Raw genomic sequence first — 26,711 nt, forward strand, 5'->3', positions numbered from 1 at the left:
TATACCTTTTTTGTTCTTTTTTTTTTTTTTTTTGCTTAAAAACATGAAAAGCTGTCATCTGTTCGAAATTAAATTGGGAGGGGGGGCCATCTTGATTTCGGCACAGGGAATTAGAGCAGACAAGAGATCTTATGTGAAAAGACCTTTACTTACTGGATAAAGGATTTTTTTCTCTTTTTGTGTGTAATTTCTTGCTAACTATTGTACGTTTACAAAAATACAGCACTAAAAATGGACAGAACTTAAAAAAAAAAAGTGTACAAACTAAGTAAGGACTATTTATTAATACCTTTTTGCTACTCTTATAAACTAGCTCTAGAGTAAATTAGGCAGTCTTAAAGGAATGTTTGCAACATTGTTATAATGCCAAAAATGGAATGTTATATGGTTTTGTACAGATTATGCTTACCTCAGGTTTCTTTGTGTGTTTGGATCCTACTTTCTGTATTTATTACAAGCTAGCTTAATGAATATAAATTTTCTTGGAGTTTAAAAACTGGACTTTTTTTTGGTTCTTTTCACTTTTTTGTGCTTACTGTATGCTTTGTTTTATTTGGGTGGCCTAGGGTGCATTTATTATGGCTTGATTGAAAGTTCTGTAATTTTTTTTTTCCTCCCGCTTTTAACATATTGAGAGAGAAAAAAAATGTGTGTGTGTGTGTGTGTGTGTGTGTGTGTGTGTGTGTGTATTAAAAAGGAATAAAGAAAGAAAAAAAAGAAAGCGGGAAAGAAAAATTTATTAATTGAAAATATTAGCCTATGCATGTTTTGTAAGACTTGACTAAGAATATTGAATTACCTTTGGCTGCCAAACCCTGTTTTTACCTGTAGTGTGCTTAGTGGACAAATCCTAAAAATGTACTGCCATTCTTAGCTATAACACTTGGAAAAGCTTCAGGCTTGTTTTGTAATCAAAGCATCTACTATTACCCTGGATGAGGAGTCATGATTTTAAACAAATGCTTGTATATACACCAGTATATATAGTCTGAATTAGCATGTTTACGTGTTAACTTGAAATAAGTTTGTGGTTCTCTGATGTTAAACTCAAAAAGCATGATGCTGTGTCATACAAAGTTTTTATTTTTTATTTATTTTATTTTTTTTAGGGTGCCACAGACTAAAGTCTAATTTTCATATTATGATTATTATTATTGATTCTGCTTTGTATATCAGTTTATTATTGCTAAATGCTTTACAAAACAAACTCCATCAATGTTTTTTTTTTTTTAATATATATAACAAAAGCTTAAGTGCCCTTGCTTTTATAATTTTACTTCCAAACTGTTGGCAGATGGTGCATGCACTTACAGCTATGAAAAGGTATTTTATATTACTGTTAAATAAAGTGTGCATGAAATTCAGTTTCTCAACTTTTTTTTCTCTCAAGCAAGAGTGTGAGTATACTTGGAATAAACCGCTCATGAATGTGAACTTTTACTATCAAAGCATTTCTGAGATTTGCAAAAACTTAAACCTGGGAAAACAATAATTTAAAATAAGGGAGAAATCGTGTTACGAAATAAATGTTTGCTCTGAAACACACTGGCCACAATTAATAATGCCATTTATTCAGTACTTTTCAGTTTTTGCAGCTCTGACTGTTCACCTATAATGCCTGAGAAGTTTGGAAAATATCAGAGAAAAAATCTGAGCATTCCTTTATCCAGAATAATTCCAGACCCTTCAGATTTCCAGGTCCAAGTTGGTACTTCTCGTCTTCGTTTCACCCCATCATATAAATTTATTTATAAATATAAATAAAAATGGTTGATTTAATGATTGACCACTCCTTTTATAGGCTTCTGATTGGGCTGGGAGATATGGCTGGTATTATATAGAAGAGTACCAAGTTTCATGCTTTTATATATATTCTATTAAAAAAAAGTGGTCTTTATGTTCTGATGGTCAAGGAATACAATGGTACCTCATAAAACAATATAAAATGAACAGCATTCAGTGAAATCAGCAATCAATATATCTACATTGTATCAAAGAACTGAACATTATAAAATAGGAGAATACAATCATAGGGATGAAGGGATAGAGATACAATGATAAGAACAAGATTGCGTTTAATAACAAATTGTTCAAAAGCGGTCTCTGTAATCAAATCGACGATTAACCCCTATAAATTAAGGGCCCCAACAAAGCAAGCCAGAGGTATGTGTGTGTGTGCGCCTGGTTCAGATGATTTATCCGCGGAGGCTTATCTAGGTGTTCTGGTCTCTGATGAACAATCTTCTGAGTGCTGATCCACTATCTGATCTGGATACAAAAATAAAGAAAGAAACAGACTATTATTAGAGTCAATGCCATTCTTTTTACAATAATGAGTACACTGTGTTTTATGAGAAGTGTTCCCAGTTATGGCTGATCTAATTAATGCAGCTTAGCAATCTTTAATGTTTGCTTCCCAAACAGTGCAAAGTAGATTGGTCCAGAGTTTGGGTGCTAATTAATCTGCCCACAGTCAATTTTGATTTTCTAGGTATTATCAGATGAAAAAACACAGTTTTACAGATGATAGACACATGGTTTTAAAAGGAAAGATTGCTGTCAAACAGCACACCTAGGTTCCTAACTGATCAAGAAGAATGAACAGAGCTGCAATCAAGTGTTGGACTGTGTTCTAGATTAATACATGTCATGGTTTTAGGTCCAAGTTACTCATTATCCAGTTTTATTTATATTGACCATGCATTCTGCTGTTTTCTCAATTTGGTGTGTATCACCTCAGAAATATAACTATACAGCTAAACATCATCTGCATAGCAGTGATTTGATTACTGCAACACCCTCCTTGCTGGCCTCCCATCCTCTACAACCAGACCTCTTCAGATGGTCCAGAATGCAGCGGCAAGGGTGGTCTTCAACGAACCAAGGAGGGCCCACGTCACGCCCCTCTTCATTAGTTTACACTGGCTTCCTATAGATGCCCACATCAAATTCAAATCCCTGATGCTGGCCTACAGGTCAAATCACAGGCTCTGCTCCCTCATACTTGCACTCATTAATTGAATCATATGTTCCCTCCAGGTGGCTACGCTCTGCAAACGAAAGGCGTCTTGCAGTGCCTTTACAAAAAGGTGCAAAATCACTCTTGCGCACCTTCACCTGGTCTGTTCCTCGCTGATGGAACGATCTGCCCGTTGCCACTAGGGCAGCAGAGTCACTAGCAATCTTCAAAAACCAACTCAAAACTCATCTTTTTTGTCTACACTTGACCCAACTTTGATAACACTTTCTTCTTCTCCTGCTCCTTCCTATCCTTTTCTTGTTTAAAAAAAAAAAGAAAAAAAGCCTCGTGTCTGCGCTAGGTAAGACAAGACCCCACTCAGAGCACTTATGCACTACTGCCCTTTTGCTGATATTAATTTGCTTCTATATGCCTACCTCATTTGTACGTCGCTTTGGATAAAGGCGTCTGCTAAATGACTAAATGTAAATGTAAATAGCAGTGAAAGCTAACACCATGTCCCCTATTAATATCTCCCAGAGGTAACATGTAAATTGTGAAAAGTAACGGGCCTAGTACTGAGCTTTGAGGTACTCCATATTTCACTTGTGAATGATATAATACCTTCTCGTGTACTGCTACAAATTGATAGCTGTCAGATAAATACGATATAAACCATGCTAAAGCGCTTCTGCTATTGCCAACGTAGTTTTCTAGTCTATTCAAGAGAATGTTGTGATCAGTATTTTCTGAACATTGCTCTAAGATCTAATAGTACTGATAAAGAGATAGAACCACGATCATATGAGGATAGAAGAAGGTCATTTGTAACTCTAATAAGAGCAGTCTCTCTTTCCTGATTGAAAATCTGAGTCCGACTCAAAATCAATGTGAGAAAGATCACAGTATTGGAGTGTCATAGCCGTAACATGTAACATTGTAAATGCTGTGATATTATATTTTATTTCTCCTATATCTTATTCAATAATTCAATAAAATATTGAGTAACAATTTCAACATTGTAAGAGTTACATTATAAGAGTATTTAAAAGGAAAAAATACATCCGAAAGCTGTTCATTGACTTCAGTTCAGCATTGAGTTCAACAACACCAACCGCAAGGGCTCAGGGCCGGGCGATGTGGACACCTCCAGCCCAATACTGGCTAGCAGCTCCTTTGTTAGCTGCAGAGAGACCAGGTTGGGTGACAGCAGCAGGTGCCGATACCTCCCGAAGGATAGAAAGGGAGGATTGCAGTACTGTCATGGGCATGGCCTCGCAATGAGGACATAATCCCTTCCTAAACACATCTTCAGCGTGTCAAAGACCCAGAAACTGAAGAAAGCGATCGTGGCCGTCATTTGCAGACAGATAACGCCCACACCTGAGAGGGCACAGCCGAAACGACTGCACACCGAAATAGCTCTTTTGGTGAATTGCTGGAACTCCGCTTTCATTGGAGTTTTCTCTTATCAGAGCTAATAAGGGCAAGACCACAGTTTGTCGTCACAACATAACTCATAGTGACTGATAGACAGGGAACTTCAAACAATCCATCACCATCTGAATGAAAAGGGACATCATTCTGCTGAGAGGTTTACATTTGTAGCTCAGAATTATAAACAAAAACTACACTGTTGTTTAAAGTGATAAAGAAATATCTTCATTCCCTCCATATTTCTGGTATTATCTACAAAATTAATCAAAACTAATTTGATTGTTGATCATTCACAACTGTGAGTTCAACAAGGGTGCAGTGTGTTAGCATTGTTGTTAATAGCTAAGTGAATAATCCATCAATCATGGTGAGTATGGCTTCTCCGGCTCTTGTTGTTTGCACTTCATGTTAAATGTACAGTTTCTCTCTCTCTGTTTGCGATGAGGGATTCACATGTGATAAATGCAGGGATATAGTTACAGAAAATGTTCTAGAGACATGCATACAAACTTTGAGGAGAGTACGAATGTGAGGGCTGTAGATACGGCTTGGATGTGACTAGTTCAGGAAGTCATGTGCATTGATCGGTTCCAGCATTAGAACCTGTGCAGCAGGGCAATTGGGTAGCTGTAAGACAGCACAGTTACGGGACAAAACACCACTCTTCCTTTCCGATCAGAACAACAAACAGGTTCTCCCCAGTGATGAACCCACAGAAAACCTGATGAAACTGCTCTATTAATTGGTGATTTTATTGTACGGAACGTGAATATAGAGACACCAGTCACCATTATCCAATTGTAATTCGCATCGTCGCTAATGATGTTGAACTTCACTACTCGGAGATGACTAAAAATCTAATTTAAGAGGTAAGAACTTACAGGTACAATGTCAGACACTGTACTTGCTCTGCTCCCCATTACTGCATTCCGGGTGTTAATACATAGACATCCAGCCATTGCGTGACGGCAGCATGCTAAGTGATGCCTGCAGAACAGCATAGGCTTCATTGACATTTGGACGTATTTTTGGGGTAGATTTGACCTGTTGAAAAGAGATGGTCTTCGTCCCTCCTGAGGTGCTTCCAATCTTCTCTAAAAATATGGTCTTAGTCTTAGAGTTTGTACTTGACTGGGGCCCAAATCAAGAAGCAGACAGACTGGCTAAACCCAACTGTCTGTTAGGCACCTCACATCACTGAAGCCAGATAATACTTAGCACTAAAGACTTTCACTTAGATATTACACTATAAAGACTACCTGTTCCCTAAACTAAAAAAAACCATCTAAACCAAATTAAGAATCTCATTTAATTGATGTTTAAAAAATTAAAACTGTTTATAATACAGCAAAATAATTAAAATACTAAATCACTTTTTATGAAAGCACTTTTGATCAACTTTTGAACTATTATAACCTAGATTTTCTCAGTTTGAGAGAAATCTGACTAAAACCAGACAAATACATCAGAGTCTACCTGCCAAGATTAAAGGTAAAAAGGTAAAGAGGGAGTTGTTGCTACAACTTATACTTAAAGCCTTCCCTCGGAAAAGTACTGAGCATATTCATTTAACACATCTGAAGTTATGGTGCTGCATATAACATTATCCAGAGAAACACATGTTAGTGATAAATCTCCAGTGATATTCATACTGGCTACTGTATACAGGCCACCGGGGCACCACACAGACTTAAAGATTAAACTGATTTTCTAACTCAGTACTGGCTGCACATAAAGTCTCAAATTTAATTTCCATGTTGATGATGAAAAAGATGCATTAGAATCAGCATTCATAGACATAATAGAGAGAGGCGGATAATGCACACAAATTAATTTCTTGAGTGAAAGTATTGTGACGAGTCGGCTGCCCCTCCTCTTTAATTGTCACCATCACCCCGTCCTTTATTCGCCGCCCTTCACCAGGCTCCCGACGGGAGTGGGTGTGTTCGAGAGAAGGGGCGGGGTATTGTTCAGGTCTGGCGGCGTGTGACGAGGCGCACCTGAAGTGAGTTAGCCTCGTTACCGTCGCCGTTAAATACCGAACACGCCTCTCCTCGAGAGACCGGTCTCTTCCCCCGTGCATGCACGCTGGTGTCCTCGTGGGTCCAGGAAGGGTGCGCGATGGACCTCACCCCGCCGTCAGAGAAGTGTGTCGTGGGACCCCCGTAGTCCAGGCTGTGAGCACACAGCTCATCCCACTCTGCCGCCGGAGCAAAGAAACGACGGAGACGCCGCGGAAGAAGCCGCCGCCCCTCGCGCCCCGGGCCAGAAAAAAGGGGAGCGCGTGCGACCGCCGGACTCCGCCCCTTACCTGGACCCTTCCCCCCTGGAACACGGCCTCAACCTGCACGTTACCCGGAGCACGACGAGGACACCAGATCCCCCTTTTATTTGGACACTTTCCCCCTTGGACACTTTATTTTGTATTATTATTTTGTCAATAAAAAGCCTCTCCGAGGCCTGACGCCACGCCCACTGTGTCTGTCGCTGGCTCCTCCCGTCACAGTATATATACACACTACTGGCCAAATATTACTCCATTACAAGTAAAAGTTGAAATCACAATTTTACCGTTCCTGTATAAAGATGCAACCACTTATCACATGTTTTTCTTACTGCTGCCGATGTCTCCATTTCAGTCACAGCTCTCGCAAAATTCCAGGTCAGCAGGAAATTTCATTCCCGGAATTCTCAGCCGCCTACTCCAACTACAAACCACGACCATCAACGCAATCTTATTTATTGTTTAGACCAAGTCTAAACAGTAACTGGAAAACCACTTTGTTCGTCATCAGGTTGGACCATTGTCAACCTGTCATTGGACAGTTACATACAGAACAAATTAACTTGCTGGTTCTGGAAGGTTCCACCGCAGACATCATTAGTTGGTACAGCACAACCCAATTCTCTCCTGGAAAACTGGTGAAGTTCTAAAGTGGGGAGAAAATAGTCACATTGAATGTTTTCAACACTTACCTTTAATAATTCCTCAAAGATTTGAAGTGAATACCACCTCTATCGAGAGTCCAATTGAAAAACAGTTATCTAACAGTTATAAAAGTTTGATCTCCCTTTAAGGATGTTTTTCGCCCAAAGACAGCCACACAACTACAGCCACATCGGCCATGGGACTCCATGGGAAAATAATTGTGGGAATTATTTGGGAAAAATTATCCTCTGTCATTCCCTGAACAAACGGCCATGGAGGAATACATCAAGGAAGCCTTAGAACAAGGTTACATCCGCCCTTCATCTTCTGCTGCTGCTTCAAGCTTATTTGTCGCCAAGAAGGATGGAGGTTTACGACATTGTATCGACTACCCTGCACTGAATAAAATCACAAAAGTTCAGGTACCCTTTGCCTCTAGTCCCTGCTGCTTTGGAACATCTAAAAGGTGCCACCATCTTCACAAAATTAGATCTGCGCAGTGCATATAACAATAAGAATCCATAAAGGAGATAAGTGGAAGGCAGCATTTGTGACCCCTACTCATATGGCCTTGTCAACACACCTCCTATTTTCCAAGATTTCATTCACGAAGGTATTCTGAGTCTACATTGATGATATTCTAATTTATTCCAGAGATCTCACTGAGCACCAAGAACATGTCACTGCTGTCCTCAAGGAGGAAAATTTTGCTTTCCTCTTCACACAGTTCAACTCCATGGCTACAATATTGTTACGTCCTGTGGACGTATTTGGGTAATGTGCAATCTTGAGAGGGTGATGTCACCTATTGGGCATGTTTGGTGTTGCATGTCTTTTTTCTTTTCTCTCTTCCTCTTTCTTTGTTGCAGATTGTTAATTGGGGCCCAGCTGATGCTCATCGTTGATCAGCGCTCTGCATAAAGATCGCAGAGGAACCATGATGGACGCTGACGGCTTTGTGTTCACTCTTTTCCCTGATCCAGAAAGGGTTGTACTTAGGGTGGCCGATTATGGTCTTTATCTCTTAGTGTTGTGAGGGAATTGTTCTCTCGTGAACTATGGGAGAGCATGTGGATGCTCTGGTGTTTGAACTGAAAACAAATTTCTTTTAAACTTTGTTTTGTCTTTTGGAAGCGGTAGGGAGAGGGTGCCATTTTCTTTGAAATGAAGGTTTTGCCTATGTTTATATTAGTTAGGGAGTAAGGTAAGACTCTGTTATTTATTTATTTTCTTTTGAGTAGGTTATTTATAATATTCAAAGTAGTTAGAGAGTTTGGTTTATTATGTTGGCCTTGCCCTCTCCTGAAGATTTGCTTCCTCTGTCATTCTTCTGTTAAATAAATGAAAGATTTATTCAAGACTGCGTTTGTGCTTTTCTGGATCAGGGGATTGATGTGACCGTCAGACGTTTTTTATTTTCTGTTTTTGTTGACTTTATTTGTTACAGCCTCGCGTGCCCCCTAGACAAACGGGGAGGCTTGTAACAATATCGACTCCAGAGGAGTACAAATGGATAAGGGAAAGGTTGAAGCAGTGACCTCCTGGTCTGAACCTATCTCAGTAAATGAACTCCAAAAATTCTTCGCATTTGCCAATTTCTATCGCCATTTTATCAATAACTACAGTATAATTACCAGCTCTTTGACTTCCCTCCTAAAAGGCAAACCAAAGTCTGTGTCATAGACATCAGCAGCAACCCAGGCATGTAATCTTTTAAAATAGGCTTTCACTAAACCACCAGTTTTAGTCCAACCTGACCCTGAACTTCCTTTGATTGTAGAGGTTGATGCATCCACTACCAGAGTAGGAGCCATCGTATCACAGCAGCAGGGGAAACCAGCTCAATTCCATCCATGCGCATTTTTCTCTATGAAACTATGAAGTTCAGTGGAGATGAATTACAACATCAGAAACAGAGAATTATTAGCAAGAAAGATGGCTTTAGAGGAATGGATGACACTGGCTTGAGGGAGTACCACATCCTTTTGTAGTGTAGACAGACCACAAGAACCTCCAGTACCTGAAGAATGCTGAGAGGTTAAATCCCCAACAGGCTCGATGGACACTATTTTTACTCGTTTTAACTTCACAATCTCATACAGACCTAGACACAAGAATGGTAAGGTTGACGCTTTATCACGTATCCACAACAAGGATGAGGAGCTGGAAGAACCCGAGACGGTACTTCCAAAGGAACTATTCGTGAGCCCAATTCAATGGGTTTCTCCCCCAGTTACTTCTGAGCCAGCTCCCAAGAATCCTCCAGACTGTCCTCCAGGTAAATACAGGTAAATGTATTTGTACCCCAGGAACAACGTGCACAACTCATCCACTCTACATGCTCATCTTTGGGCACTGACCACCCAGAGGCCAACAACACTCTCTCACTGCTAAAAGACCGCTTCTGGTGGCCTGAGATGGCCAGGTATGTGAGAAGGTACCTGAGTGGATGTAGTGATTGTGCGATGTCCAAGACTCTGCAACACTTACCAGTCAGCAAACTGTGTCCACTCCCAATCCCAAACCGCCCCTGGTCACACCTAGGAGTCGACTTTATTACTGATCTGCCATCCTAAGAAGGTAATACTTGTATCCTAGTTATTTTGGAAAGATTTTCCAAATTCTGTTGATTATCACCCCTAAATGGTTTTCCCGCCACTCTAGAGACTGCTGAATTACTGTTTAATCTAGTCTTCAGGCTATTCGGATTTTCAGAGGACATTGTTTCAGATCGTGGGCCCCAGTTCATCTCCAGGGGTTGAAGATCTTTCTTCTCTCTCTTAGGTGTGACCATAAGTCTATCATCAGGACACCACCTGCAGGTAAGAACGTCATGTGACATACAACACGTAGGATTCTGCCATTGAATAGTACATTAGGTTAGGGGCGCGTGCCACCCCATGTACTCTTGTTTTGGCTAAGCGAGTGTAGCTTAACATGCTGTTGGGTAATCCAGTTCACCCACTTTGGTCCTGGCTAATAAAAGCATGCCCAGATACTGGGAATCTGATTGAGGGTCAACGTTGTTTCAACAAGACATTAAGTGGTGTTAGAATGACCATACAATTTATTTTGGTAGATAAAAAGGACGTCTGTCAAACATCTTGATATGCACATGTCACAGGTTCCCACAATTATTTCAGCATGCTGCATTCTTCATGACATTTGTGAAAAACACAATGAGGCCTACAGTGAAGATGCTGTATCTCCTCATGTACCAAGTGCATTATGAGTTGCAGACATCTGCTAAGAATCAGGTATGCACTGACCACACATTTCACTTAACAAGAATATCTTTAAAATTTAATAAATGAGGTCAACATTCGTAATGGTAAAAATATATATATATGTGCATGTGCGTGTGTAAATGACTACCAGTTGATCCTACCAGAATCAGGAGCCAGTTGTTGGTGCTGAGGTCCTTGAAGTCAATTCTGTGGTACCCATAGTGGCTGAAGCAGTTATCAGCTAATGAATCAGTGGTGCTCACACTGGCTGAAGCCCTCTCACTGGATAAACAGCTGATCTCACTCGAGGCAGTTGCATGTTACTTCTGTGTAGAGACACATGTTAAAAATAGTGAATGTATGTACACAATGTATTAGAATTTATTTTAAAGTAGCATGACTAACGTTATTGAAGTGTACAGTCCATGCTAAAAAATTAGCAGGCAACATAATATAACTTTTTTCTAATATGGCAATTGCTGAAAAAAAGTGTTACTACAATAGCTAACGTCTGCAAAAAAAATTATTTACACTTACCTGCAATGTTAAGGTTATCACATTCCTGCTCTTCACAGTCCACTGACAAACCGGCATCCTCTTCTCTGAATCTATCTAGTATCTCAGATAGGCGACAGCTCAGCTTATCACCTAAAATGCTTTCCATTTGATTATAGAATTGAAATGTAATATGACTATTATAGCTTCTGTTGTTCTGGTCTTTCACATGTTTGTATTTGCTTTTTATTTTATATTGGTACTGTAGCCATAGCGCTTAAAACCCGCTTTCCCCTTTCCCTTGAAATGTCTTCGATTACAGATTTTTGTTTCTGTAACAACCCTGCATTTTTTCCTGTACTGCCTCTACATTAGTATACTTATCTGAGCCTTTGTCCTCGACTGCGCTATTGATATTTTGCGGTTGTTGTCCACCTGTGTTGACTTAATTTGCCACCGTTGCTTTTTCAATGACGTACAATTCACATTATGAGGAGAATTTCTGATGTGTCTGCTTAAAGAGAACATCAGAATCCATGTGAATTTTTATGGGCTATATCTGATCTGTGCCAAACGGGAGGGAAAAAAATCGAAATTGGGTCACTTGAACTATGCAGTGTGAATGCAGCCTAACATACACACTGTTGGTTTAGATGATTTAACAAGTTTGTACAATTGTTCCTATCCTATAATCAAAAATGAATAGAATTTTGTCCCTCAGGGACCTATAGTATCTGATGTGATAATGTAGCTGACAGCAGCATGGTTAAAATTGTATCTCTGATTGTATAAATCTTAGTAAAGTAGTTCAATACTGTTGTGATCTTGGGATGTTTTTTCTTTTCTTTAATTTAGTCAGTCACTGTATTGAATCAATACTGGGGATTATATTTGTTTTCTTTTAAAAAGATATGAAAAAATAATCAGATTTGCCCATTTTAAAATGCTTTTCTGTATGATAGGATACTTTCCCACCAAACTTTAAAACATACCTTTAGATCTGTCTTTCTCCAGCTGTGCTCCATTTTCCCAGCTGCTCTCTTTAGGGTGCGAATGTGCTCATTATATCACTGAGTCAAATTGTTTTCTTTCATCTTTCTTAAACATAAATGAGCAACTGTATCTAAAGTGCTAAAGAGAGATTACATCATTTCTGATGTGCACTATTGGATGTGCTAAGGAATTTAGATAAATCAGGAAGATTGCTAACAAAGCATTCTTTTGTAGTGTAAGTGCTAGTTCTACCATACTGGTAACAAGGTGCAGAGTTTAGGGTTTTAGCTATATGGAATTCACACAAGACTATATAATGATCTGAAACATCATCACTGCAGCCAGCAGTGTCAGTTAGAAAAGCAGTGAATTCTTTAATAACATCTGTGTTATTAAGCCTGGGTGGCTTGTATATAGTAGCCAGAACAAACATGATGGGATTTATCATTAGCACGTTTCTCTAGTTAACGTTATATGTAGCACCTGCTGCCCTCTAAGAAGTGCTGAGAATATTGCTATAAACTCTAGCATCTCCCTCTTTACCTTTAGGATGTGGCGCATTTTTATAGCAGCAGTCTTAGGGGGGTAGACTCTTTAAAGTAAGGTATTTGTTTGGTTTTATCCAGGTCTCTCTCAAGCAGAGTTTCTAGGTTATAATTTATTAAAAGTGCTTTCGTAGAAAGGGACATGATTTTCAGTAATCCAAGTTTTATCATTTCCTGCTCTGTATTATAAACAGTTTTTATTTGTTGAACATCAATTAAATTGTTGCTCTTAAGTCTCAGTCTCTTTTCAGCAGGTCAGGTCTGCACCAAAAACTCATCTAATTGTCTGTGAAACCTATGTTATTCTGCGTGCACCACTTAGACATCCAACCATTAAGAGACAATTTTTTTTTCTGAAATATAGGTATACATACACACATTTTATAGCATGAATTGACAGAGTCACTGATAGAGTGTTTGATTTTTTCCAAATGTAAGAAAGACATCAAATAAAAAAGAGAGGTTAGGAGGGGGGCAATCGTATACGTCTTTTGGCTATCAATGAGGCAAAGGCAATAATATCGGCATGGTGCTTCTTATATAAGCCATCAACAGGAGATATTCCAAAAATTGCCATTATTGGACATGGTTTTACAGAAACACTAAGAGCTTTTGACATTGAATTCTTACTGCTCCTCTTTTTTTGATACAGACTAAGTGTAAAATGTACAAGTATGGTCTGCCGGGGGCAACAAGCATCTATTGCACCTGTCATCTTCTGATAAACAGAACAAGTTTTTTTAGTTTTGCTTTAGTGAAATGAATTCTGTTGTATCAGTTGTACTTAAAATGACAATAAAAAGCCACATGACAATTTTTTATAATAATGACAAATAAATGAAAAAACTGCAAGTCTGATCAGTCTGAAAAGGCATAGCAACAAACTAGACATTAAGGCCCAGATCTCTGATGAGTTTGGGGCATGTGGCTTTAAAGCCCAAGGAGGAGATAGATTTGGAAAATTAATTCTCAGAAGAAAAAATAATAACAAAAAGAAGTTTAAATTTACAATATGTTGGCTTTGCTAAGCGAACAAAATTAACCCTAACCCAATGAGGTTAATCAGGGTGTTTCTTAGATAAGCCCCTCTTATTAAGATGATTTTTAACACCTTTAAATAATTAAAACATTAATAATTAAAACATTTAAATAATTAAAAAATTATTACTTGCGTTAGCTTTGTTGCTGTACAAGAGTAAAAAGGTTTTGACACAAATGGAGATTTGAGGAATCTGTAAGAAGCTGGAAGGTTTTTTTTTTTGTTTGGGTTCTTATTAAGATCGGAGAGTGGACAGTGATTTAAAATGACTCTTTAAGAGGATCTGTCTCAAAGGCTGTTTGAGCAATGATTGGTCTAGGTAAGGGTCTTTTACTTCACCTTAATTTACAACCTTTCTTGGTGGACTGATCAATGCAGAGGTGCCCGTTTTGAGAGGAATTTTTTTTCCTCACAGACACCTTTATTTACAAGTTTCTCAGTAAAGAATTTTATTAAAAAGAAGAACTGCAATAATAAAAATAATAACAAGGACGCAAATATAACTACATATACAACTGGTTTTCTTGCCATCAAAATATAACAACTTAAAAACATTAAACAACTTACTAATTGTGATAATACTAATAATAATGATAATGATTCCAGACATCTTAATTCCAACACAAAACTCAATCATTATATAATCATTATCAGTAATTACTTGATCATTCAAGGAATAACAGGTCAGATCTACACAATTTATTGGCTATGTCATTTGAAATATTTTTGTTTTTCTTAAAATATTTCTGATTAAGTAATTATAGCACAGACTGTTAGTCATCAAAGCGGATGTGCTTACTTGCTTCAGTGGCCCGAGCGATGATGATTTTGTCAGCTTTAGAAATGAGCTATGAAAAACAATGACAAATATTTTGTGATATTGATAAAACTACAAATCTATTTAACTTTGCCTTTAAAGGCTGTTGAGTGAGGTTTATGTTACCTTTTCTGTTCCACGCTTTTTTTCCCTAGGACTGTTTAGCTTTGCTTGTCGGTCCACCAAAATCTTCTGCCAGTACCTCTGCTCATGGTCACCTATTTTTACATTAATACATGATTTAGTTTGCCATATCTTATGAATAAAATGATACTCAATGAAAATGATCCTTCTAACCTGAGAGGAGTTCAAGGTTCCAGCTGTATTTTTTCTGAAGTTCTAATCGAGCTGTGATAACTTTGTGTGCATCTTCAGGACTCTTGAATCGAATGTAACCCTCTTTATCTCCATCCAGAATGTCCACATAAGCCACATCGGACATTTCAGACAGTGAATCCTGTGCATATGAAAAGAAACCCCTCTTAAAAATGGCTTACTGATTGATAAACCCAAGATAGGCTTACTGATTCATTGAACTAATATGTTAGTATACCTTGATGCACCTCTTGCTTGGCAGGGGCTGGTTATAGCTAATTTTGACAATGACTCCACTTGCAAACTTAGGGCCAGAAGGGGGCTCTTTCTTAGCTGTATCCTTACAGGCTTTGATGAGAAAGAAAGAAAGAAAGAAAGAAACTTGACTACATGAAATAAAATATGAATTATGTTTTCATCTTTGTTTCCACAATTTTGAAAGTGCAATAATCATTATAATCATTTATAATTGTCTTTATTTAATCTTTGCGTCCCTCAAACAATCACTGGTAACACTTTATAATAGCTATACACTATGAATCATTATTAAATTCTCAGAATCAGTGTATTGTCCCTGTCCTACAGTCTTGTGTTGGGATAAACAGTAAAGTGTGGTCAACTGAGTTTCATGTAATTAAAACCAGAGGATCAAGTCATAGTACTACTCCGTCTCATCCCTTTTAAGCTATTTCTCCTGCAATTGTACATACATTCACTCACTCACCCCCTTACTCCCTCACACATACCTAATAAAAAAACCAGCAGACCCTCCTGTCAAGCCTATTGTCAAATGGCATCTAAGGAACCACACTTAAATGGTTTGAGTCTTATCTCTCAGAGAGGTCCTTCAAGGAATCTCGGAGAGGTGAGGTGTCACAACATCTACTGTGGTGCCTCAGGGCTCAGTTCTTGGACCACTTCACTACTATGCCTATATAATTAGGTTCTATGCTAATAATACTAAATTCTACCTCTCATTCCATTCTGATGATCCGATTGCTCACATCTCAGCTTGTCTAGCAAACATTTCTTGGTAAATGAAGGTCCATTAACTGCCTGTGATTCCAGCAAACCCATTGTTTCATGACAGTTAAATGCCAAGATTTATTAACAGTCAAGATGTCAACAAAAGATACTCACAAGCGTTCTCATTCTCTTTAGTCTGCATGATGTCATACTTCACTGACTTCTGGTTGATCTGAGCCACTGACTGCTTCAGATGGGCCATACAGTGCTTCTGCATTGTCAGGTACTCCTGCTTCAGGTTCAACCACTCTTTCCTGACAGTTAAAATCCACTTCATCACTGTAGCATCTCACACAATACACAATTATTTATGATCCTTGACTTGAAAAAGATATACAGCATTACTTACTTTGAGAGGACCCTGAGTGGGATGACCTCTTCCCCTATTTTCAATCTCTCCTTGAGCTTCTTCTTTCTTTTCCTCTTAGCCTTCAAAACAGAATCGTCTTTCTTCTCAGAGTCCAACTGTTCTTCATTCTTGCTCCCAGTTGATAAATCTAGGCAATAAAATAACAGAAGTAAATGAGTAAATGACAGAAACAAATTGCATTTACACACCAATTGCGAAAGAAAATGGTGTGATTGTAGTGTAAACGGAATGTATCATTATTTGCATATTTAGTGTAACCAAAATAGGCTATATCACTTTTTCCAATTAGTTTAACTGCAAAAATATAATTGTTCAGTCAGTTAAAGACAGCTCATTGCGGATTCAGTTCTGCCAAATATGTCAAGGTTACCAATTATGAAATGAGTTCAATTACACAATACAGCATTTACTACTTTGTGTTTGTCATGTGACAATAAAGCATACTACTCTGAAACATTTGTTGCTTATTGTATACTGTTTTTCCACACTATTCCTTAATAAAAAAAGGAGATTTAAAACCAAATGGAACGATTCAGGAGTCTCAATCAAATAAACAAGATGGGCCCTATTTTAACGGTCTAAGCACATGGTCTAAAGTGCACAGGGCATTTCAGGGCACCATGCAGTTTCAAACGCTTAAAAGCTTTGTTCATCCACGGAACACAATATTTTGGACAAAAACTAAGAGGTTTGTGACTGTCCCACTGACTGACAAACAACTGTCAAGGTGCATAAAGAATGAAAGACGTTGTCTGAATGCTTCATCTACCATCAGTGGTTTAACTGTAATAGTATGAAGCTATGGGAATACTTTTTGTATGGAAAGAAAACAAAAATAATGAGTTTAACTAACTATTCGGCACAGTAAAGTCCACGTAGCGGATCTGTGTTACGTGCAATGGAAAGACATGCCAATTGTGTCTGTGTCAACATATTAGACCACATTCATGTTACCATTACTCTTCACTCGTTTTCACGATTAAAATAAACAACTGTAAAAGAAACAACTAACTGCTCCTGACAACAGACAATGTGTGTTTTTTAGTAATATCGCTTATTATAATAAATACTCCTCCATTTGTGATGATTTTTTCTGAGACACTGGGAACAGGCTGAGTAAGATTTTTTTCAAGCATTGCAAGGCAAAACTGCCTGAGGCTGTCTCAACTTAAGATTTTTTGATCGACTAGTAGCCATTCATTTTAAGCATTAGCCAACTAATCAGCCATTTATTAATAAACCATTTATATCATTACAATGAGACTTTAAACGCCTATATAGACTAAGAGAGAGATCAAACACACACACACACACACACACACACAAAGCTTGCCACATCACACCAACAAAAGCAATGATTAAGAATGTGTCAGGGGAAAACATTTCAATGTTATAATTCACTGATAAACTAGTGCTTTTTTGTTTTCAATATAAGCACTAGAGCAGTGGTTCCCAACCTTTTTTAACTCACAGCCCACACAACCAAACACATATGTTTCCACGGCCCACTGCAAAAAAATTTAAATGAACCTGTTATTTGTGTCGCTGCTATATTTTCTTCTTTTAGGTTTATTTTGAGTCTTTTCTGTGTCCTGCTTACTTGTAGATGAAGTATTTTCCCTTTTCAGCGATCCCGTTGTCAACCATTTATCCATGTTTACATCTGTTTTGGCATGTATGCAGCAAAAATATGTTACATAGCCTAAATCGGCGGGTTGTTTTTAAACCAATCAACGACCTGGAATAGTGAACGCATAGTAACAGTTTATTATTATTTTTTGTTATTTAATTAATTATGATATTTAATTATTACTACACATTTTTACGTACATTAGCAATATTATTATTTCTATTGATAATAACTGGCGGCCCCCCTGCAACCGGCCCACAGGTTGAAAACCACTGCACTAGAGGAATAACCTGCATGAGTGATTCATAAGAATTTTTTAAATATTTGAAAGCTTTTTGAAAGCGACACACTTACTGCTGCCAGTAGGTGGTGATATAACATGGACTCCTAAGCCATCGGCATTATACAACAACAACAAACCCCTAAAGTCTGAAAATAAAAATTAGACAATTTATGCAGATGTTATTAAATACTTCCTGTTTCTCATTTATCACATGTACCATATTTTCAACGCCTCGGCATGGCCAAGCTGTTTGAGGTATCAAAAACCCCCTCAACTTTTCATCCACAGTGTCTTGAGATCATGTTGACAGTTTGATGGCAATTAAGTAGAAATCCTAGGACAAGTATATCTAAATCCAGAGCTAGTATTTTTCACAAAACCATAAAAAGCCAACTTCCTGTTAAGCAAAGCCTATAATCTGCAGAGTGAAAGTTGTTTGGCTCGATAAGAACTATAGGTGTACCAAGATTCATATGTATACATGCAAGTATGTATGATATATGGCCCTCCTTATTCCAGGGGGTGTTGTAAAGGCCCCTTTCCCACGCCTGTGTACTAATCTCTGCCCGACCCTAATGGCCGCAGATTCCAAGGTGTATGCCAAGTTTTTGAGCAAGTTAAGGGACCCCCAAAAATTGCAAAAATATATTTTACCCCCAGATGAATGAGTGATAACACAAGGTGCTGAAATGCATGTACAAATAAGAGACATAATAGTCTTGCATGCATGGTAATTAGTTTGTACATACAGACAACTGTGGGTAAGAACTGTCACTTACAGAGAGTGCCCATAAATGGTAGATACTTTTCTGTACTTATAAATGTATATACTAGGCGATGAATGACTTTAGATTTTGGAAGGTGATTGTGATGGTGATGATGATGATTAGCCTTGCACAGGCCTCAAATTTTAACTGTAGAGATGCTCATGCTATGAGACATTCCCTTTCAGTCAGTCACTATGACAGTGTGCCATTGACTGACATCATTGGGGTCCCTATGGAAAACACCGCAACCCAAACTGTGTTATGTAATTGAGGAACAAATGCTGACAGGCGAGCATGTCAGAACAAATTAGACTTAATGCGTTAACATCCCAATGCCCAAATATTTTTGGAGCAGAAGCAGAAGTTAGTCTCTGTGGAAAGAGAGTAAAATAATGAAGGCAGGTCCGAAGAGGGTAAAGAAAGCCTTCTTTCGGGCACAGTTCAAACTACTCCAACTAGTCTGACCTGGGATGCAATGGAGGAGTCAAGAGTTCACCAGGGGTGAAAGACTAAAGAAAGCACACAGAACCAGTGTAATGGTGCAGCATCTCTGGGGGTTCTCTCGGCGAGAGGAACACCAACCAACAAACCAGACCCCACTTCAGTGCATAGGCCTGCCTCATAGAGGTTGGAGGTAGATGGTGATGGTATCCCCCATGACCTGCGGAAGGGCAGAGAGGTCTACTATGTCCCATCCAGAAGAAAGATGTGTAGATTCCATAGATCCAGGCAGCGGTGCCAAATTGTGCCAATCCTCCAAGGGGGGGCTTTCGAAATCAGACTAACTGATAATGAGAATCATTGTCGATTATTTTCATTATTGTTAATAATCGATTTTAGCGATTAGATGTCGCAGCCCTAGATATCGCACATGGTCTGTGAAAGACGGCTCACTGAGGAAAAGGCGTACTTTTAAGAAGAACCCAGGGCCAGCTGTGTGCTAGTGCATCAGTGCCCAGAAGGGAACATCAGACAGGAGGTAAAACAGCTGGCATCGGGAGGATTCCTGGGAAGTGAACAGGTCTACCTGAGCATCTCCAAATCAACTCCGGATGTGCTGGATTGTCCCACGGTGGAGTCTCCATTTACTGGAGAGAGTATGTTTTTGTGAGAGTATTTAAAGATTTTTATTGGTAAAGATATGAATGAATCAATTATAAATTATCTTGATATATAAATGGCTGTATAATTAGTAATACAGCCATTTATATATCAAGTTATTCTTCCATTATAATCCTATATGCCTGTGTGGGTGTCTGAGGCCTGCATAGAGAGAACCTCAGAGATGAAAATTTCTGGAAAAACCTAAGTTTGGCCACTTGCTGAACCTTTCTGCTCCATTTCATTTCTCCCTCGCGCTTGTTTGCTCCGCATTTACAAGCTCAAACAACAGTAATGAAGTAAATGTTCCATCACTCGCGGTGAGTACATAGCGTCTCCATGCATTGTCACATGCACTGTTTGCCACATGTATAGTTTATCTCTTTCTGTCAGCAAACAGGGATTCACATATGATAAATGCAGGGAAATAGCTAAGCTGACAGAGAAGGTTTTAAAATTTAATTGAGGACAGTAAAAATTTGAGGGCTGTAGATACTGCTTTGAATGTGAATAGTAAATTGTTCAGTTCCAGCATGAGAGCACCTGCAGCAGGGCAACTGGGTGACAGTGAGGTTTATTTATATAGCGCTTTTAACAACACATGTTGCATCAAAGCGAGGCAAAACATCCCTCTTCCCTTCCGAAAACATCAAAACATCAAACAGGTTCTTCTCACTCAGTAAAGCACACACTGAGAAACCTGGTGAAAGTGCTCAGGTGGCTTGTGTCTCCATTTTCACATTTCATATAATAGAATCAACAATTACTATAGTCCAGTGTTTACAGAGAGCTAAAGCACCTTGTGCTGACATTCCCCAAGAGTACTGCAGTAATGACTTTTGAACTACTTCTAAAATTGATACTATCAGAGATAAAATTTTGACTATGTAACGTCAGCTACAGTTTCACACCAGTTAGTGAGCTATAGATCCCCTGAGGAAAAATTCCACTCATTCTCTATTATAGGAGAAGAGAATCATTCAAACTTGTTAAATTATCTAAACCAGCAACATGTAAGTTAGACCCTATTCCATCTAAACTATTAAAAGAGCTGATTCAGAAGTCAAATCTTGACCCCAAAGACTAAAACATTACAGACCAATCTTGAATTTCTTCCTTTTCTGTCAAAAAAAACTAGAAAAGATAGTAACCTATACTATAGGAACTATATTCATCCTTAGAGAAAAAGTGAATCTCTAAGGATTTACAGGATTAAGATCATTCCATAGTACTGAGACTGCTCTCATTAGAGTTACAAATGCCCTGCTTCTATCACCTGATCGTGGTTATATCTCGTTATTACTGTTATTAGATCTTAGTGCAGTGTTTGACACTATCGATCACAACATTCAAAGTCCAAATATGCACTAAAAGTGTTACTAGTGTTTTCGATTTCGGGCCAAGAATTTTCATTTTGGTGCATCCAAAATTTTATTACATTTTTTTTTTTTTTGCGGATTGATTTATTTCTTTGTATATTTCTTTGTTGTTTTTGCAGCTTTGGCACTAGTAAGATGTGATTAGCATATGTCATAAGCAAAAGTGTCCAATAAGAGGAATAATGCTGGGATAAAGCAACAGCATAGTTTTACAGGTTATGCAATATCACCATGTCAGCTCCCATGAGGTGACTCACTCCATTTAAAATAAAACGACGATATGACTGCCACCTCTAAGTGGGAGAGCAATGCTCTACATTGCAAGAAAATCACTATATAGAAAATCACATATAATTAAATTTTCACTCTGCATGAATACATTCACTGTGAACTAATAAATTCTCAGATTTACTGACCAGTGAGTGAGTTTGAGGCTAGGGCGGCACGATAAGTCACATCTAATATATTCATGTGCATCTTGTCAGTAAAGTGGGTTCTGTAACAAGTTGTAAATCATGCTTTCACATGAAGTGGCATTTACTACACAGAGCCGTAGTTAACTGACAAGCTGCTCAAAACCAAGTTTATAATTGTGTGATTCCCGAGATGCTACATAAACCTTTTTAAAAAAAAAAAAAAAAAAAAAAAACTACCTTTCATCTCACTCTCCTCCTCTTCTACTTTTCTTATTTTGGATGACATCTCATCTTGGTCTTCTCCAACTAATGCCTCAGAACTGCGTGATCTTCGTCTTTTCTTCTCAGTATTCTTGCTTGTGCTGTTGACCAGCATTGAAGGGTTTTCCATTTTATATTCATCTGATGATTGCTTCTTTAGCTCACTGGTAACTGCATTCCCTAACATTCCTTCTTTGTCCATCTCATTTACAGTCATTTCTTTAGAAGCACTGTTTTTGAGATCATTTCGAGACCTTTTTTTCTTCTTTTTCTTGGCATCTTCCTCATAACCTTAAAGTAAAACAAGAGCTGCTTAGATATAGATTATTCAGAATGTGATGGCAAAAAAAACCCAACAAACTGGCAAAACAAATCTCCACAATTCGTGCTTTGTTGTCAACGGAACATCCCAGCTGAAGATAATGGGAAAATTACATCGCTCCCTTTGACAAGTGCATTCCAAACAACCACATAATGGCACACACAGGCCCTGCTTATTCCAAAATCTCCAATGACAAAGAGATAAGGATAATTGCTTTGATTTGGAAAATGCCCATGAACCGATACATGGTGAGTGTAACATTACACCCTTAACTGTAATATATACAAGCAGCCTTATCATAATACATATTGATATGTTACCTTGTGTGTCCTGGATAGCCTGAAAAGGTATAGTCTTTTTCTTACAAGTCTTAGGGAACATCCCTGGCTTCCTTGGAGCATCTTCTGGAGGATTGTTCAGCATCTGTCATTTTAAATAAAACATACCATACTTTTGAGTATATTTTACTCCAACATGCAATTGAACCGTATTGTGTTACTTTATACTGCATTATTACATCTAATTCTGTTTGCATACTTATCCCAACAATACCTGTTTATAGCATTGGTTCTCAAATGAGGCACATGGAGGGGGTATGCGAAGAAAATGCTGAGTTTTGATAGTAATTTAATTCTATGTCAACTAAAAAAATTAAATAAAATCAAACCAAAATGCCAGTTCTGGCATAAAAACAGGAAAATTCAAGTGGCGTAAACGGTCAAATGAAATCAAATTACCTCATCTTTTGTGGTCAAAAAAGACTGCATCCAAACAAGCAGCTTGAGTATGATTGGATGCCGCTAAATATGCTGCTTTAGCAAATTGCACTGCTGTTCATTATATCTTTAAAGTAGATTTCAATCAATAGCATAAAGATCAAATGTTGTCAGACTACACTTGATTGATTTTAGAAACCTTTGTTGATAATTAAACATACCCTGTGCAATTTATTGTTTTTCACATTTAAAATGCAAGAACACAATATTAAATGTTTTAAATGTAGCATTCATTTTCAAACCATTATTATCAATATTGTGTTTTATATTTTACAGCTAAATAATAATAGTTCCACCAAAATCTGCAACAGAACTGTGTCTCCAAGCAACAGCTGTGTTTTTCGTGAAGGAATCTGTAACGTTAGCTTTGAAAGATTCAGAGAGTCAGTGATTAACAACCCTTAACTACAGCCTCCTTACTGAATAAATGAACAAATGAATGACATGACTGTGACTTACCGCCTCCTACTTGCAGTTATTTGTTTTAAATTTCACTTTAAATTTCACTTTAAATTTCACTTTAAATTTCACTTTGTTTTGCCAGAATATGACATACCATATGCCATAGAATATGAGGTTAGAAAAACTCTGCCTAAGGTAAAATAAAAATGCTCTTGTACATCAATTTAAAGAATAGTTCACCCAAAAAAAATGTATTCTGTCATCATATATTCACCCTCGAGTACCTTTCTTTGTGTCTGGCAGAACAAAGAAATTAATACAGATTTGGAACTACTCAAGGGTGAGTAAATGATGACAGAATAAAAATTTGGGGTTTAATTATTCTCTTTAGGTGGAAAATACTTAGCCGCAATGGCAAAGGTATGATTGCGTTCTAAGTGGGGGATGTAAAAAGTTTGAGAACCACTGGTTTATAGGATCCTGTTAGTATGCCCAAAACCTTATTTTTTAGGCCTAAATAGGCCTACAATACTCCAATGTTTTAATAATACTAACAATATAGTACATTTATAAAGCACACAAGTTACCTCAATAGCTTTTTGTGCTTGTTCCTCTGTCTCAAATTCCACAAATGCAAAGCCTTTAGGGTGTCCTGTGGACTTGTACCTAGGGATACTAACATAAACCACATTTCCACACTTGCTGAACACACGCTCCAGCCAAACATGAGTCACTGACTTTGGCAACAACTCCTGAAAACACAATAAATTTAAGAGGGTATACATTAGATTCATTCAGACAACATGAAAGTAAAAAATAATGTTATATTAATGTGGACTTATAAACTACCACATAAACTGTACGGTTGTCTACATCTTTTGGGCTTTCACCAAGTGGATCCTTTCGCCGTACATGTGTTCCCTGAAGATTTACCTTAAGATAACGTAACAGTTAACATTATTACCATTACAAAAATTAAAACAAAAATTCAAATCGGGCAAGCCATACCTCCACTACTGCTGAATTTTTAAGAGCCCGGGCTATCAACTTGACATCTGTGGTCAATTTTTTCATTCGGTTGAATGACGTCAGCACGGATATGTCAACATCTACAGTAAAACAATAAAAAAGGTAAGTGCATCATATTGTATTAATGTGCATCATGAGATATGAACATAACACTGATATGTACATCCATCTCGTGACTGTTCGATAACATTCTTCATGAATCTGTCCTTGTGAAGATTCACATCACCAAACCAAAATTCAACCTGCTTCTTCACTTCGGTCAGCAGCTGTTTCACCCGAGATCTCTTCTTTTTTTCGTTCTCTTTCTTATCACTATGGTTTGAACAGGCGGCATCCCCTCCCGAGGAACACTTCTCCGTGTCTATCATATTGCTATGCCTGTTGGATAAAAGTCATAAGATATCGGTAAGACCATCTGTACAGAACCATCTGTATCTGTACAGAACCAATTATGTCAAGCTAAAGACTAACGACCACACATTCTTAACGTGTCGCTTTCTAAATTAACTTCATTAAAAATAATCGATTTTCACTACCATAGACACAGCCATTGATAACGACCTTGAAAATGTTTTACATACATATAGAAGACGACGACACAAAAACCTACAGTGTTTTACCTTTGCTATTCGACAGAAGCACAAAATCATGCGCAAAGTTCCTGCCTTCGTGTCGCCCAAATATGACGTCAATGCCGTTCTTCGTCTTCTTCTTCTTCTTCTTCTTCTTCTTCTTCTTCTTCTTCCTGATGAAAATCAAACTGAAAATTATCTTTATGAGAAAAATACATATATTTAATATTATCAGACTTATTTTTGATCTAATTGATTATTCTGATCATTAAAGATGATAGTTTTATATTGCTTTTAGATTAAAAAAAAAGCCTTTTACATACATTTAATTTTTTTATTATTATTATTGTTTAGAACGCTTTGGGTTTTGAAGCTATTTTGCAATGTCATGAAAACAATTTATGAAGGTGGGGATAGATAGTAAAATTAAGTCAAGGCACCACACAAGATTTTCTATGAGGTGCAAGGCAAGGTTGCCCAGTTTCAGTTTATCTTTTTCTTATTGTTGCTCAGCAATTCAAGTTGAAGGGGAAACTCTTTTAAAAAATGCCTTTAAAAATCAGTCAGCCATCAGAATTATTGAAATTTTTTTCTAGCACCTCAGTGTGTTTACTTGAATTTACAAATATGGGAATTGTTAGCCTTGAATAGTTGTCATGACACGTCCATTTGTTATATTCATGTAAAGGATACTCCAGTCTATTTAGGTATGGTTATATCTTAAAAAAAAAAAAAAAAAAATGAGCAGGAGAGAATCTCAATAAATTGCAATCCTGTGATCAATCAAAATGTAAAAAAGGTCATGCTCTGTTGGCTAAAGCAGAAGGTATTTCTAGGCTCATTTATGTTGCTTCTTCAATTAATTCAGATAGTAATTTAAATAAGATAACTGGTCAAACAATGTTAAACTTTCTGTGAAAAAGCTGTGATTGTCAAAGGTTTTTGGGGTGACTTAGAGGACCAGCCCCGATCTGAATAAAAACTGTCCAGAGAACCCAAATCAGTAAAATGATCTGAGACAGCAAAAAGTCAAGAAGGGTTCAATTGTCAGTGAATTATTAGATTCATTTACATGGTCATAATCATGGAGGAAAAAGAGAGGAGGAAAATTAAAGGTTTTGGATGCACAGTGATACAGAAAGCAACAGAACTTAAATTTAATCAATTAAATGTTAGCCCAACAGTACCACTACCAGTTGGTTATTTTCAGATACTACAGTAGATTTTAAATAGTTTGTACATAAAAACAAGGTTGAGGAGTGTAATTTATATAATGTGCAGAAATAATATTAATATATACAGTTATGTTCAAATTTACACAGATGCATCAAAGAGTTTAGACAATAAGGTAGCAGTAGTGTTTACTGTCCCAGATCTGCTTATACAGGGGAAATTATTGCAATATTATTAGCAATAGAGGAGATAAGAAGCAGCTAAAAATAACAACAATATTTAATTGTAAATAAAAGTAACGAAATGAACGAAATGTGGAAAAAAACAATGGGATAAAAAAGGTAGATATAGTTTTACAGAATTCAAAGGAAAGTGGGAGAGATGCGAAGTGCAGGGAAAAAAACAGAAGAGATGAAGTAGTAAAATCGAGAATGAGATTTGGCCACAC

The 26,711-nt window shown here is 37.6% G+C and overlaps 1 protein-coding gene across 2 annotated transcripts; it reads right to left on the bottom strand.

Annotated features, from left to right (window-relative positions):
- On the bottom strand, positions 1–25,223 carry larp7 (La ribonucleoprotein 7, transcriptional regulator). 2 transcript variants are annotated; one of them, XM_043245767.1, is made up of 15 exons: positions 25,139–25,223; positions 24,682–24,896; positions 24,498–24,598; positions 24,339–24,422; positions 24,077–24,241; positions 22,632–22,734; positions 21,966–22,280; positions 16,132–16,279; positions 15,897–16,036; positions 14,995–15,104; positions 14,739–14,898; positions 14,568–14,659; positions 11,090–14,472; positions 10,714–10,878; positions 1–2,268 (listed from the first exon to the last, which is right to left on the bottom strand). In XM_043245767.1, the coding sequence occupies exons 2-13, from the start codon at positions 24,884–24,886 to the stop codon at positions 14,398–14,400; spliced, it is 1,698 nt and encodes a 565-aa protein (XP_043101702.1). In that variant the 5' UTR covers positions 24,887–24,896; positions 25,139–25,223; the 3' UTR covers positions 1–2,268; positions 10,714–10,878; positions 11,090–14,397. The 2 variants fall into 2 exon arrangements, with proteins under 2 accessions (XP_043101702.1, XP_043101701.1); XM_043245766.1 differs by having other exon boundaries at positions 10,714–14,472.
- Between the last annotated feature and the right edge of the window lie 1,488 nt (positions 25,224–26,711).

This window comes from Puntigrus tetrazona, chromosome 7, assembly GCF_018831695.1.
Source record: "Puntigrus tetrazona isolate hp1 chromosome 7, ASM1883169v1, whole genome shotgun sequence".
NCBI lineage: Eukaryota > Metazoa > Chordata > Actinopteri > Cypriniformes > Cyprinidae > Puntigrus > Puntigrus tetrazona.